Consider the following 15,114-nt stretch of genomic DNA (forward strand, 5'->3'; position numbering starts at 1 on the left):
AAATCACAAACACTTCCCTTTTGTCTCGCACTCTGACCTCTGGATACGTCTGAAGGACATCTTGTTATAATTGGATTTCTTCAATTCACATTTTTCTTATCATTTGTAAACACTTAGAGGCCTATTCACTAAACTTCGACAAGTAACTCATTGAGCATTTTCGGCACTTCTCGGCAAGTTGGCAAGTGTAGCTATTCACAAAGCTTCTATAACTTTCCAAACTCACTTGAGAAGTGTTTTTTCCCAATCGATAGCACTCACACAGAGACAATGCGAGTAAGAGCTCAAAAAATGCGTAAACTCGTTTTTTTTTAGATATCACGCTATTTAGGTAGCTTCGATATTCCCATCGCAGTTGCAACTCGCAAGCAACTCGCAAGCAACTCGCAGGTTCCGCGAAGTGACTTACTGTAGAAGAAAAAAATATTTTTACCGCATCGGATTGAAGCCGGGAGTCTCTGGAGCTGGCTGGCGCGCATTAATATTAGCTCCGGAGAACCCATGCTTCCGGACTTTCAGGCCCGGTATGGGGCGACGGTATCCCCTTGCATTGTTTAAATCTCCTGCGGCACGTGGCTGGGACATTTAAATGCACAAGAGATTACGGCACCCATACCAGGGCCTGTAAGTCGGGAAGCAGGGGGTCACCGGACCTGAAATTAATGCGGGTCAGCTCAGGAGACCCCCTGCTACAATACTCTGTTATTAAAATTTAAATAAAAATTGTGCGATTGCCTGTAAGAGCTGTGCAGGGAGATGCAATTCTTACAGACTGCGGGCAGATCGCAATGGTACAACTTAGAAAAAGGCGGATATAAGGAAATTGCTATCCCGCCCGGTATTGGCATTTTCGTACCTCACAGTTTCTGATTTGCGATAATTCTTTATGAATACTGTGATAACACAAATGTCTGACCGTGAAGTAGGGTCATGTCAATCCGTTCCATTTGGCAGTAATAACATTGAAGTTTAGTGAATAGGCCCCTTAAATTCCTTCTGCCAAACAAAATGATTCTACTAAATATTCCCTGTACTGTATTCTCTGTGAAGCGCTGAGTACACTTTTGGCGCTATATAAATAAAGACATACAATACAATACAATTCAGAAACCATATACACTTCTGTTGTGACTACTTCCTCTGCCTTACCCCATTGCTTTAAATTACATTTAAATTGTATCCATCTACTGTAGTTCTTAATTCCTAAATACATCGCCTTCCTTCTTCCCTTCTATTGCTGGGAGTCAACAAATACCAATATGGGGTACCACACTCCAAGCTGGCATTAACTGCCATTGACTTGAATGGCAGTTATCGCCTGATTGGTGTGCCATGCCCTGCATCTGCGCTCAGTGAAATTCCCCTCTGTATATTTTATAATGTTTCTTGTTACAGTGGCAGACGTATCATTGCTTGTTTCTGGCTCTCTCTTTACCACATAACCCCTTGATCTATTACATCACATTGACTACCTACCCAAGTAATTTCTCTCACTCCAATGTTAAACATTTTCTTACTGTTCTGGCACCTATATCTCTCTCTTAATACTCTAGACCAGCGGTGCGCAAACTGTGGGGCGCGCCCCCTTGGGGGGGCGCAAGATTATGTAGGGGGGGCGCGGGCTGCGTGCGGGGAAACCTGGGGGCGGCCAGAAGCTCCGTGCACTGGCTGCTTCCCTGCTGTCTGTGTCAGAGGGGGCGGGGCCAGAAGCTCCGTGCAGAGACTGCTGTTGCTGCTTCTATGCTGTGTCTGCCTGCAGAGGGGGCGGGGCCTTGCTGCAGGGCCCTCCCTGCACACAGACAAGCCCTCCTCCTCCTGTCTGTTACCCGCCCGTTTTCTGCAGCACATGGGGGGACCGGAGCAGGTTTAGTTACTCCCTCCCCCAGGTAGTGTGTGTGTGTGTGTGTGTGTGTATATATATATATATGTGTGTGTGTGTGTGTGTGTGTGTGTGTGTGTGTGTGTATGTATGTATGTGTGTGTGTATATGTATGTGTGTGTACATGTATGTGTGTGTGTGTGTGTGTATATGTATTTATGTGTGTGTATATGTATGTATGTGTGTGTATATGTATGTATGTGTGTGTATATGTATGTATGTGTGTGTTTGTGTATATGTGTGTGTGTGTGTGTATGTATGTATGTATGTATGTATGTATATATGTGTATATGTGTGTGTGTATGTATATATGTGTATATGTATATGTGTGTACATATATATATATATGTGTGTGTGTGTATATGTGTGTGTGTATTTATATGACTGCAGTGTGTATTGTGTCTGTGTGTTGGTTGTGATTGTATGTGTGGGTGGTGATTGAATGCAGCGGTGCACAAACTGAGGGGGGTCGCCCCGGCGCAAGATTATTTAGGCGGGGCGCGTGCGGCAAAACCTGGCTGCGCAGGCGAAAAAGATGTGCGCGCGCGGCCGAACAGAATAGTGCAGGTGGCGGTCACATCATTCGGAGGTACGGGGGAGGAGCACGCGCGTGCCCTGTGATGTCAAACGCCCCTCCCTCCGGTGTCTGCCCTACAATAACGCTGTGTTGCTGCTCTCCTCCGCTGGCAGCCTGCTTCGCTGCGATCCTCTGCAAGTGAAAGGGTAGGCTGCCACTACATCAATCATACTATCAATGTACAGAAATAATAATAAAAAAGTGTAAACACTTCCCCACTCGTGCTTGCAAAATTATGCAGGACACCCTGTGCTCATGCTTGGAGAGTTGGTGATGTCACCGCTCTCCGCGGCAGCGTGGACGCAGCCTAATTTTGCAAGAGCGAGCTGTTGAAGTATGTAAGTATTTAAGCTGCGCTTATAGTGCCGGCGACGCGACGTCATCCAAAAAATGCATTGTCGCTGCAGCGTGCGCTTATAGTAAGCGTGACGTGGCGATGCGATTTTTTGAAACCGCCAATATTTGATTTTTCAGGGGCTGTCGCCTCATGTGACAGCCCCTGAACCAATCAATGGCCAGGTCGCCCGCACCGCCGCCGCAAAGCGAAATACAACTTTTGCTAGCGTCGCCGTCGCGGGCACTATACGCGCGGCCTTAGACATATTTTTATTTACATTGTATACCGTTTAATAAAAGGTTTTTTTTTAATGTGATTTTGATCAGACAGGGGGGGCCCGAGAAATTTCATGGATTAAAAGGGGGGCTCGGCCTAAAAAGTTTGCTCACTCCTGCTCTAGACAACCTTTACCTCTTCTTCCCCTCCCAATTATTGACTTGTACAGCTCATCCCATTTTATTACAAAATCTTTGAAGCCTTGTTCACTTCCCTCAAGTCTAATTCTCTCCTTGGTGCCCACCAATCAAATATATGTACTACTCCATTTTCTGTTGCTGCCCTCATCAATGTGGTCCACAACCTCTTTGCTTCTAAATCATAAGGTCACTACTATAACTGTTTTGTGTTTCTCAATCCTTCTTAAGGAGATTTATCATTTTCTTCTCCTTCTGGAACAATGCACTAATTTTATTTCTCTATGGCCAGGATTCATCAAAGCACGACGCGGGATATAGCACCCAATTTGGCGGTAAGAGCTGTTCAAGTCAATAGCAGATCAGACATGATATCCCACATCACACATTGTTGACTCCCGACTCCACCAGTGCCTCTTTGCATTGCTTCTCAAGGACCTCCGTCACCTTACATTCACCTCCAAGATCATGGTGTGGTTTATTATGGTAACTCTACTCACTCTATGCAGTCTTGCTTATTATTAATTATTATTCGCTTTAAGAAGAATTACCATATGGTTGAAATTCAAATCTATCCTATCCTTCAATCCCTTAGGTATCTCTTCTTCCTGCTTTATGTCTGTATCTGGCATACTTGCCAACATAGTGCATAAAAAATTATCAATCATGTATATGTCTATATAGTATACATGTTGCTAAACATTTGGGCCCAGATTCACTAAACTCTCCTACAGTAAATCAGGGCAAATAACATGTCTTCACCCAAAACGGGAACCTGTGTTATTCATTAGCCTAATTATATGCAAAAACAATGTCCTTAAAATTCTCGACTTCAAAGTCTTGGTGTTATTCCCACCCAGATGCTAAAATAGGGCTTGGAGGGGAGGGAGACAATACCAAGAATAAATGATAATATATTAAAAAGCTGATAAGCGTGTATTTTATTAACTTGTAACCTTTTAGTGGAATAGTTAGCCAGCTAGCCATGGGCAACAAATGGCTAGCTGCCCACCAAGTACTACAAAGGATTTAATATAGCTCTAACACTATCTACCCCATTACACGCCAAATAGGTTAGTAACTCCTACTTCCTTCCCCATGGCAGGGTGTAACCTCCCCCCCGCAGTGCTCTTACCCCCATGGGTTAACGCGACACTATGTTTTTGTGAACTTACTGTAGGTTAACATCATGTTAAATAGGCTAACAGAGTTTAGGGAATCTGGGCACAATTTCTTGATTTTTAAAATAAAAATAAAGTTATACTCATTATTAGATTATTAAATCTACGTAAGTACCAGCACTCACTGTCTAATAGCTAAATGATGAAAACAGTTTTAATGCAGAATAAACATTTAATAATAAAATGAACCAGAAATAAATCAAATGTGTTTGCAGAAACCAGTATCATAAATGGGCATGTCACAAAGTGAGGGGGGGGGGGAAAGGAAAAGAGGAAAAAACATGAAACACAAGGAATATACACAAAAAATGGAGAACGGAAAGTATGCTAGGGGGGCGACGTTTCGAGGGACTACCTCTTCATCTGGCCCATTCCCCCTGGTCCAAAAGGACCCAGAGGTACTTCCCTAAGCCTCCCTTCCCCTATAACTGGTCAAATCAGACACACCTGAAATTAGATAGCAAACATACAGTGTAGGCTAAATACAGCTAAACAGCTAATAGCAGGGCAGCAAGAATCCACTCAAGTCAATGCCAGTAGTTCAAGTACCACAAGAAACTGTGGGAAATGGTACAGTAAAGGCTGAACACAGCTTGCAAGAAAGCAGCTTGCAAAGAGGCAGCAGGAGTCCACAACAGTCAATGAAAGGTTAATGGGAAAAGCAAATGAAGACAGTAATCGAACCCTCTGTGGCTCTGCTCCTTCTGCTCGTGTGGAGTATTATTAGATTATGTTGTTCATTTATAAAAATGGTTTGAAATGCACTTGGCCTACAAACACCACTATTGCAATATTAGTCCAAAGAAAAATAATTAATATAAAAAGGGAAAGATGGTCAGCAATTATAAGATTAACGGAAAACAAAATTAAGCTTCGCTACAGGAAATTTACATTAACATCTAAGCAAACAATTTCACAGGATCACTGCTGATCTAGTAATGGTCTTAAGTGGTGAGCTTAGTTTAACTTCTCCGTTTGGTTGATATGTTGACGTTTTAGATCAAAATAGTTTCCTCAGCAAGGATATTGGCAGAAAAATGCATACAGAGAACATTTTGTAATGGCACAAATTAAAACGATCACATTACATCAATATTGCTGATATTGGCTATGACTTCTTACCTTTTGTCCCAATACGTAAGTGTTCATTTTCAAACAGGTCTAAAAAAAAAATTAGTAGTCTACAATCACATAGAATGTTTTTGAAGTAACAGCCTAAATAACATTTGTAAACTTAACACAAAATACAATTCCATCAGAATGTCAAAGGACTTTTACTGACATAAACCCAAGTACCAGAACATTATTTAAAAAGCATAAAAATGAATCAGGCAAATAATTCCTTCAATCTCTACTTCTACGATTAGCACCTTTCTGATATAAAACTGTAGTAATACTCATAGAATGTGAGTCAGTGTCCCTCTAACACAGGGATCGGCAACCTGCGGCTCCCAAGCCGTATGCGGCGCTCTCAGCCACTACTGGCGGCTCAGCTCGGCCAGCTGGCACTTATACCCTCTGCTATGCCTCTCTGCATCAAAGAGCTTCAGGGTGCCACCTTTAAAGGCTGGCCTCCTCATGTTATTATGGTCGTCATGGTAACCAGCCTAGCGGCAGAGTCTGTGCTGCTCATGCTGATCCTTGCAGACTGTGAGGGAGAAGCAGAGCAGATGCCCTGCTGCATGGTATATATAAATGAAATAGTGGGGAATTGTTTAAGTGGGGAATTGTGTGTGTGTGTGTGTGTGTGTGTGAGTGGAGAAGTGTGTATATAATTGGGGAAGTATGAGTGTGTGTGTATGTAAGTGGGAAATTGGGCGTGTAAGTGGCGAATTGTTTGTGTGTGTGTGTGTGTGTGTAAGTGGGGAATTGTGTGTGTAAGTGGGTAATTGTGTTGAATTGTCTGGGAGGGAGAGCGGGAGGGGGGAAAATGGAGTTTGGGAAGAGAGGAAGAATTGAGTGTGTGTGGGGGAGGGAGAAAGAAATGTTGGGGGACAGAGTGAGAGGGAACGGGGATTGAGTGAGAGGGAAGGAGGATTGAGTGAGAGGGAAGGAGGATTGAGTGAGAGGGAAGGGGGTTGAGTGAGAGGGAAGGAGGATTGAGTGAGAGGGAAGGAGGAGTGAGTGAGAGGGAAGGGGGTTGAGTGAGAGGGAAGGGGGATTGAGTGAGAGGGAAGGGGGATTGAGTGAGAGGGAAGGAGGATTGAGTGAGAGATGGCAGATTGAGTGAGAGATAATGGGTTGAGTTAGAGAAGGGGATTGAGTGAGAGATGGGGGGGAATGAATGAAAGTGCGAGAGGGGTGAGAGGAGGAAGGGGCGGGAGAGGTGAGAGGAGGAAGGGTGGGGGAGAGAGAAGGGGAAGTAAATAAATACAGAGGACCAAGCATATTTTGATGTATTTTGCATTTTTTTAACCCAAGGGTGGACTGTACAGTATATGTATGTGTTTGTGTGGGTGGAATCATATTCATGCATGTGTTGTGGCTCTCCAAATATTTTTTTTTAAGGCTCTTCTTCCTTGAAATATTGCTAACCCCGGCTCTAACGTGTCCAAAAAGCAGAGAGAGGCTACATACTGTAACATTGATATATAGAAATTAGATACAAGCACCACCATTAGTGATGTTATTTATTGTGTGGCATCAAAGTTTCTTGATTGAAAATATGGTATATGAGCCCAAAATATTGTTTATTATGTGTGTCTGCTTTCTACACACGGTGCCGCATTGAACAAAGACAAATAGAGAACGTAGAGTCCCACGAAAAGCACTGAGCACCGCAATGTAACTCGATATTCATTATGTTTTATAAGGATACAAGAGATTTTAATATCATTACCACATGAAGCAAGGAAGCCCAAGCACTGTGCTGCTTACCTGGAGGCACTTGTGTAGAATCATCCACACCTAGCTGACCTGTATTTAGGCTAAGCTCCCGAAAAAAATCTTTCTATGTATTAAAGAGAAAAAAATGTTATTATATACAGTTTTATCTTGATTATTAGGTTCATATTAACACCGATTACTGACATTAAAAACAAGTTTTAGATTTCCCCCCCGCCCACCCGTATATATATATACAGTATATATATATATATATTTATATAAAAATAAAAAATGAACAGATGATACCGTTCTGTGGCTAACTAAATGCTTTTATTTGTGCAAGCTTTCGAGATACACTGATCTCTTCTTCCGGTGGTATTACAATGAATAAATCAAGCAAGGCCGTGTGTCTCGAAAGCTCGCACAAATAATAGCATTTCGTTAGCCACAGAACGGTATCGTCTATTCATTTTTTATTATTAAGCTCGGCTGACACGGTACAGATACCTCTACACATATATATATGTGTATATAAATAATAGTAGATGTCGGGTGCACGCTATAAGCAAGTATAGAATAATTGAAGATATACTTATTAATAGGTGGGGTGCTCGCGGAAGGACAGGGCACACCAACAAGTCCAATGGATATAGAATGTAGAAAATAAGCAGCACTCACCAAGTATCAGCAAACACAGATTTATTCAACACATATAGCAATTGCATGTATTAGGAACAACGTTTCGGACCTCACGCTGTCCTTTCTCAAGCTCTCAGTGAGGTCCGAAACGTTGCTCATGATACATGTGATTGCTATATGTGTTGAATAAATTTGTTTTTTCTGATACTTGGAGAGTGCTGCGTATTTTCTACATTATATATATATATATTGGCACAACGTTTCAGCTTTGGAGCCTTTATCAAGATAGGTCTATAGATATACAGTACACATACACATGTAGGTGTTTTATGGAATAGCACTGCTTAGTAAATACAGGCCACTGAGTAATTAAATTAGCATAGTCAATGTAAAAAATGACACAATATTTCACCAATTTAAACCTAATTACTTAACACAACGTGATTAATCTAAATGTTTTTTCAGTGTGGCATCACAAGTTCTGGCACCCTGGTGATTTAAAATGACCAGCTTCAATAACTTTCAATAATCTGAGACATGAGGCATGCTCTTCTGCTAGTGCAGATTTGTTAAACACACTTACCAGTTCGGGAATTTCCTTAATTTTTAATGGAACTTGGATTAAACCGAGGTGGCTTCTGAAGCTTGCCTGATCGCAGTTTTCATAATTTGGGTTACGTAGATTAATTAAGACCTACAAAAGAAGGAAACACAAATGTAAAACATTACTTTGTGGAGTGCATCTATGCTTATTATGAAGCAAACACAAAAATATACATTGGAAGACTAGAGTTAAAGCTAAGGTTAGAATTTAATAATTATGTATTTAATAATTTCTGTTTTGATTGTGTAAAATAATAATACGGTAAAATTAGATTACACAGATCCAACATTACAAAAGAGAAGTCGCCATTTGATGACGAAACGCGTAGGGCGTGGCTAGAGTCCGGCCGCCATTTGCCCACAAACACTGATGCAGGTTGACTGAGAACTCTTGGCTCCCGTGTGCTGCTCTCCCGGCTTGCTACCTTGTACTATTATACATCTGGGGTGCCTGTTTCCCGGAGGGACCGATTTGGTGGAGCACTGAAGGTGAAAGACCCCTCTTCCGGTTCCGGTTCGCGAGGCTGATCCACGTGACGACGCCACTGATTGCGGACGGACGCTGGTGATTGAGCTGCAAGGCACATGAGAGCCTATCTCATACATGCTTTTATTTGCTGTATCCTTGTGAGTGGCCATTTGTTAGATTTTATGTTCATCCAATACATTTTTATTGTGGTAATGCACTAGGTGTGCGCCTGTTTCTTTTTTGTTCTTTTTTCCATATATATATATATATATATATATATATATATATATATATATATATATATATACTGTATATATATATATATATATATATATATATATATATATATATATATATATATATATATATACAGTATATACACACACATGATGAACCAATATACAAATAAATGTAGAAGGGTTATCAAAACCATACTGTCCTACAAATAACACTTCTCCATACAGACACGCTACATTACAATGAATTTCCTAACTGATCTTACAATCTAAATCATCAAATGCCAATGAAACACCTCACATTCCAATCAATACATTGCATTTACATTGTATAAATGATGCATAAAATCTATGCACCATATACATTCTGCAAATGAATGTGAACAATATCATTGCAAGCTAAATACAAATACTGTACCTCCAAACAAGTCAACTATTTTAACCAATCAAGTAAACAAAAATCAATATATAAGTACCAACCAGTATATAAGTATAAGTACCAACCAGAAAACAAAATTTAAAACCAAAGCTAACCCTTACAATACCAAGGATTACATCTATCTAATTGTAAAAAACATTATACTGTACATACATTGAAGCATTGCAATAAACAACATACAGTACAGTACATACCCTGTATCTCCCTGCCTTGAGTGTAATCTGTGTAAAGCCCCCTCCCCCCTAATGTTTCTGTTAAATCTCCCTGCCTTGAGTGTAATCTGTTTAAAGCCCTCTCCCCCCTAATGTTTCTGTTAAATCTCCCTGCCTTGAGTGTAATCTGTATAAAGCCCCCTCCCCCTATTGTGTCTGTTAAATCTCCCTGCCTGTGTTGCTGTGAGTGCAGTTTATGTAAATGTGGGGAGGGGGGGGGACCCGATGTGCATACTGTGAGGTCTAACCACCCTCACCCACTACCCACATACCGTTACCCCCCTCCCCATCCTGGCCATGGCCCCTCCGCTTCTGCAAAACAGACACAAAAATTAAAACATCCAAAGAAATGTCCCCTAACCCCTTAATCACCATAGCGGTTATTAACCGCTACAGTCATTAAGGGGTTAACCCACCCTCATCCACCACTCGGGATGCCTACCTACCCTCCCACACTAACTCCCCCCCCCCGTGAGGCCTAACCACCCTCACCCAGTACCCACAAGGGAGGCCTACCCACATACCATTGGGGAAACACCCCCCCCCCCAACCCCATTACCCACAATAAAAACAACACAGTAAACCACAATAAACATCATTCTATTTATTAAATACATTACCCACCCCCTGTGCCCCCCCATAAATACAAGATTTATCCTTTTACAAACAGGGTTCATAACGCAGCCCCACGCGAGTCCCCGGTGGGCTGGCGGGGCACCTGGACAGACCTACAGGGTACCAGCAGCCCTTTTTAAACAGGTTCTGGAGGCCTGCTGGTGGGTCCCGCCAGCACCATGGCCCCCAGGTGGTCTCCTTGGGTCACCGTGGGCCACAATTGGGTCCCCACAGTAGGCCCAAGGATGTCTGGGAGCCCCGGGTCAGACCCACAGGTGTCTGCGGGGCTTCGGGTGGTTCCCATGGGGGTCTGGGGAACTCATGGGTGCTCACTACGGGTCCGCGGTGCCCCCACAGAAGTGGGACCACACAGCTTCATCCCCGCACCTACGGGTCGGCGGTGCCCCCACAGATGTGAGGCCACCGCTTCATCCCCGCATGTGTCACCCGTGGAACCACCAGCCTGGTACCCGTATATAGTTGCATGATGAAGCCACTGTACAAATTCATGGGTGAAGGGTGGGTATCGGGCCAGTGTGGCTTAACCCCTTAATTACCTTTGCGGTTATTATCCGATAAAGTGTTTAAGGGGTTAATTGATATCTGAATGTAATTGCAATGTATTGGCTTTGTTTTGGCAATGTATTTTGTGGACAAGACAAGGATGTTGCTGGCGACGGACACTTCGTATTGATGAGGTCAGTAGTACTTTATTTATTTGAATATGCTAGTTAATGTTTTTAATAATGGGCAATTAATCTATTATCCATATCTGGATAATAGTTATTTTGCACATTATTGTACTGTAGGTGTTGGGTGGGGGTGTGTATGTATTGAATGTATAGGCCAGGTTTATTTTTTTTACATTCAGGGTTTGTTCCGTGGTTCTGCGTGGGACCTCTGGAGACCACCTGTGGTTTCCTCGGTTATCTCACGGGTACCAGGCTGGTGGTTCCACGGGTGACACATGCGGGGATGAAGCGGTGGCCTCACATCTGTGGGGGCACCGCTGACCCGTAGTCTGCGGGGATGAAGCTGTGTGGTCCCACTTCTGTGGGGGCACCGCCAACCCGTAGGCGCGGGGATGATGATGTGTGGTCCTACTTCTGTGGGGGCACTGCGGACCCGTAGTTAGCACTCGTGAGTTCCCCAGACCCCCGTGGGAACCACCCGAGGCCCCGCAGACACCTGTGGGTCTGACCCGGGGCTTCCAGACATCCTTGGGCCTACCGTGGGGACCCAATTGTGGCCCACGGTGACCCAAGGAGACCACCTGGGGGCCATGGTGCTGGCAGGACCCACCAGCAGGCCTCCAGAACCTGTTTAAAAAGGGCTGCTGATACCCTGTAGGTCTGTTCAGGTGCCCCGCCAGCCCACCGGGGACTCGCGTGGGGCTGCGTTATGAACCCTGTATGTAAAAGAATAAATCATGTATTTATGGGGGGGCACAGGGGGTGGGTAATGTATTTAATAAATAGAATGATGTTTATTGTGGGTCACTGTGTTGTTTTTATTGTGGGTAATGGGGGTGGGGGGTGTTTCCCCAACGGTATGAGGGTAGGCCTCCCTTGTGGGTACTGGGTGAGGGTGGTTAGGCCTCACGGGGGGGGGGTAGTGTTGGAGGGTATGTAGGCATCCCGAGTGGTGGGTGAGGGTGGGTTAACCCCTTAATGACTGTAGCGGTTAATAACCGCTATGGTGATTAAGGGGTATGGGGACATTACTTTGGATGTTTTAATTTTTGTGTCTGTTTTGCAGAAGCGGAGGGGCCATGGCCAGGATGGGGGGGAGGTAACGGTATGTGGGTAGTGGGTGAGGGTGGTTAGACCTCACAGTATGCACATCGGGTCCCCCCCCCTCCCCACATTTACATAAACTGCACTCACAGCAACACAGGCAGGGAGATTTAACAGAAACATTAGGGGGGAGGGGGCTTTATACAGATTACACTCAAGGCAGGGAGATTTAACAGAAACATTAGGGGGAGGGAGCTTTACACAGATTACACTCAAGGCAGGGAGATACAGGGGATGTACTGTACTGTATGTTGTTTATTGCAATGCTTCAATGTGTGTACTGTACAGTATAATGTTTTTTACAATTAGATAGATGTAATCCTTGGTATTGTAAGGGTTAGCCTTGGTTTTAAATTTTGTTTTCTGGTTGGTACTTATATATTGATTTTTGTTTACTTGATTGGTTAAAATAGTTGACTTGTTTGGAGTACAGTATTTGTATTTAGCTTGCAATGATATTGTTCACATTCATTTGCAGAATGTATATGGTGCATAGATTTTATGCATCATAAATACAATGTAAATGCAATGTGATGATTGGAATGTGAGTTTTTTCATTGGCATTTGATGATTTAGATTGTAAGATCAGTTAGGTTTATTAAAGGAAATTCATTGTAATGTAGTGTGTCTGTATGGAGACGTGTTATTTGTAGTACAGTATGGTTTTGATAACCCTTCTACATTTATTTGTATATTGGTTCATCATGTGTGTGTATATACTGTATATATATATATATATATATATATATATATATATTTATATTTATATTTATATTCATGTATTTATTTAGATTTATTTATTAATTGTGGGGCTGCTGTGCGTGAATTTTTTTTATTGTAGGTAGCGGGGGTGGGTGAAGGGGATATTTGGCCCTTGGTGTGAGTTTAGGACTTGCGGGGGGGTTGCGGGTGCACTTAACCCATTCACGACCGTAGCAGTTAATACCGCTACGGTCGTGAAGGGGTTAAGTGCACCCGCTACCCCCCCGCAAGCCCTAAACAACCACCGTTGGGGCTAATACCCCCTTCACCCACCCCCACTACCCACAATAAAAAAAAATCACACACAGCAGCAGCACAATTAATAAATAAATCTAAATAAATAAATAAATACATGAATAGAAATAAATACATTTAAAATACATTTTTATTCATAGTGTAGATGTGCAGGGGGTCTCCGGAGCTGAACCGCTGTGGTTTTATGTCCGGGGACCCCCTGCTCCCCGAGATACAGCCCCCTTTAGGGGGTGCCGGTATCCCTCTGCTTGGTTTACAGGCCGCGGTCACGTGATTGGGACCTTTAAATGCAGAGGGATACCGGCACCTCATAAAGGGGGCTGTATCTCGGGGAGCAGGGGGTCCCCGGACCTGAAACCAACACGGTTCAGCTCCGGAGACCCCCTGCACATCTACACTATGAATAAAAATGTATTTTAAATGTATTTATTTATATTCATGTATTTATTTATTTAGATTTATTTATTGTGCTGCTGCTGTGTGTGAATTTTTTTTATTGTGGGTAGTGGGTAGTGGGTGTGGGTGTGGTTATTTACACGGGATCCCCCTCCCCCTCCCCACATTTACATACAGTACACTGCACTCACAGAAACACAGGCAGGGAGATTTAACCGACACAATAGGGGGAGGGGGGCTTACACAGATTAGTCAAAGCAGGGTTAGCTTAACAGACACAATAGGGGGAGGGGTTTTTACATAGATTACAGTCAAGGCAGGGAAGTTTAACACACACAATAGGGGGAGGGTTTTTTACATAGATTAGTCAAGGCAAGGAAGTTTAACACACACAATAGGGGGAGGGGGTCTTACATAGTTTACATTCAAGGCAGGGAGGTTTAACACACACATTAAAAATATGTATTTAATGTATTTATTGTTTATTCTGCCTTAACCCTTCATTGCCTTAGCGGCTATCAGCTATGGTAATGAAGCAGCATTTCTGTATTTTTAATAATATTGTGCAGGAGCAGGGGGTCCCCTGAGCATTAATTTCTGGCTCAGGGAACCCCCTGCTCACTGTACAATATTATTAAAAATACAGAAATGCTGCTTCATTACCATAGCACATAGCCGCAAAGGTAAAGAACGATTCTTTATTGATGTGTGTGTTTTATTCATACTGTAGATGTGCAGAGGGTCTCCGGAGCAGAAACGTTTTGGTTTTAGGTCCGGGAAATCCCTGCTCCTCGAGATACAGGCCCCTTTAGGGGGTGCCGGTATCCCTCTGCTTGGTTTACAGGCCGCGGTCACGTAATCGGGACCTTGAAATGCAGAGAGATACCGGCACCTCATAAAGGGGGCTGTATCTCGGGAAGCAGGGGGTCCCCGGACCTGAAACCAACGCGGTTCAGCTCCGGAGACCCCCTGCACATCTACACTATGAATAAAAATGTATTTTAAATAATTTTTAATGAGCCGATGTTTGCCTAGAGAGAGCAGCGGTTCTCTCTCTGCTGCAAACACATCTCGCCAGGGGACGGTCTATAGTATCATTGATGTGCATATACAGTACTGTATGTGTATGTTAGGGGTTATAGGGGTTGTTGTTATACAGTATATACTGTATATATACAGTATATACTGCATTACAATTCATGAATTTCTCGGCTTCAAAGACAACAGCTCGCAAACGCCCCCATGTGTTTTTACACGGCATTGCAGTATTGCAGCCAGCGGGAATAAAATGCTTAAATCACGGGCGCGAAATAACGCAATACACCCCGGGAGAAAACGACACTAAACCGCACATCACCGGGATATTCCGAAATTCGCGGAGCTAGCCAAGTAAGAATAAAGTTGGTCGGTACTGTACCATTATCTTCAAAGGAGGACATTATAAGGCATATTTGAAACACAGAAAGAATTACAGACTTC

The 15,114-nt window shown here is 43.2% G+C and overlaps 1 protein-coding gene across 3 annotated transcripts in view; it reads right to left on the reverse strand.

The window, feature by feature from the left end:
- TBC1D19 (TBC1 domain family member 19) overlaps positions 1 to 15,114 on the reverse strand; it is a 223,031-nt gene that overhangs the window by 124,815 nt on the left and 83,102 nt on the right. For all 3 annotated transcript variants that reach the window (XM_075568240.1, XM_075568231.1, XM_075568223.1), the window contains exons 8-10: positions 8,436 to 8,546; positions 7,265 to 7,337; positions 5,510 to 5,548 (exon numbers count right to left, since the gene is read on the reverse strand). In XM_075568240.1, the coding sequence (XP_075424355.1) occupies positions 5,510 to 5,548; positions 7,265 to 7,337; positions 8,436 to 8,546 (223 nt within the window). The remainder of the gene's footprint in view (positions 1 to 5,509; positions 5,549 to 7,264; positions 7,338 to 8,435; positions 8,547 to 15,114) is intronic.

Source organism: Ascaphus truei, chromosome 1 (genome assembly GCF_040206685.1).
Source record: "Ascaphus truei isolate aAscTru1 chromosome 1, aAscTru1.hap1, whole genome shotgun sequence".
In the NCBI taxonomy this organism is placed as follows: domain Eukaryota; kingdom Metazoa; phylum Chordata; class Amphibia; order Anura; family Ascaphidae; genus Ascaphus; species Ascaphus truei.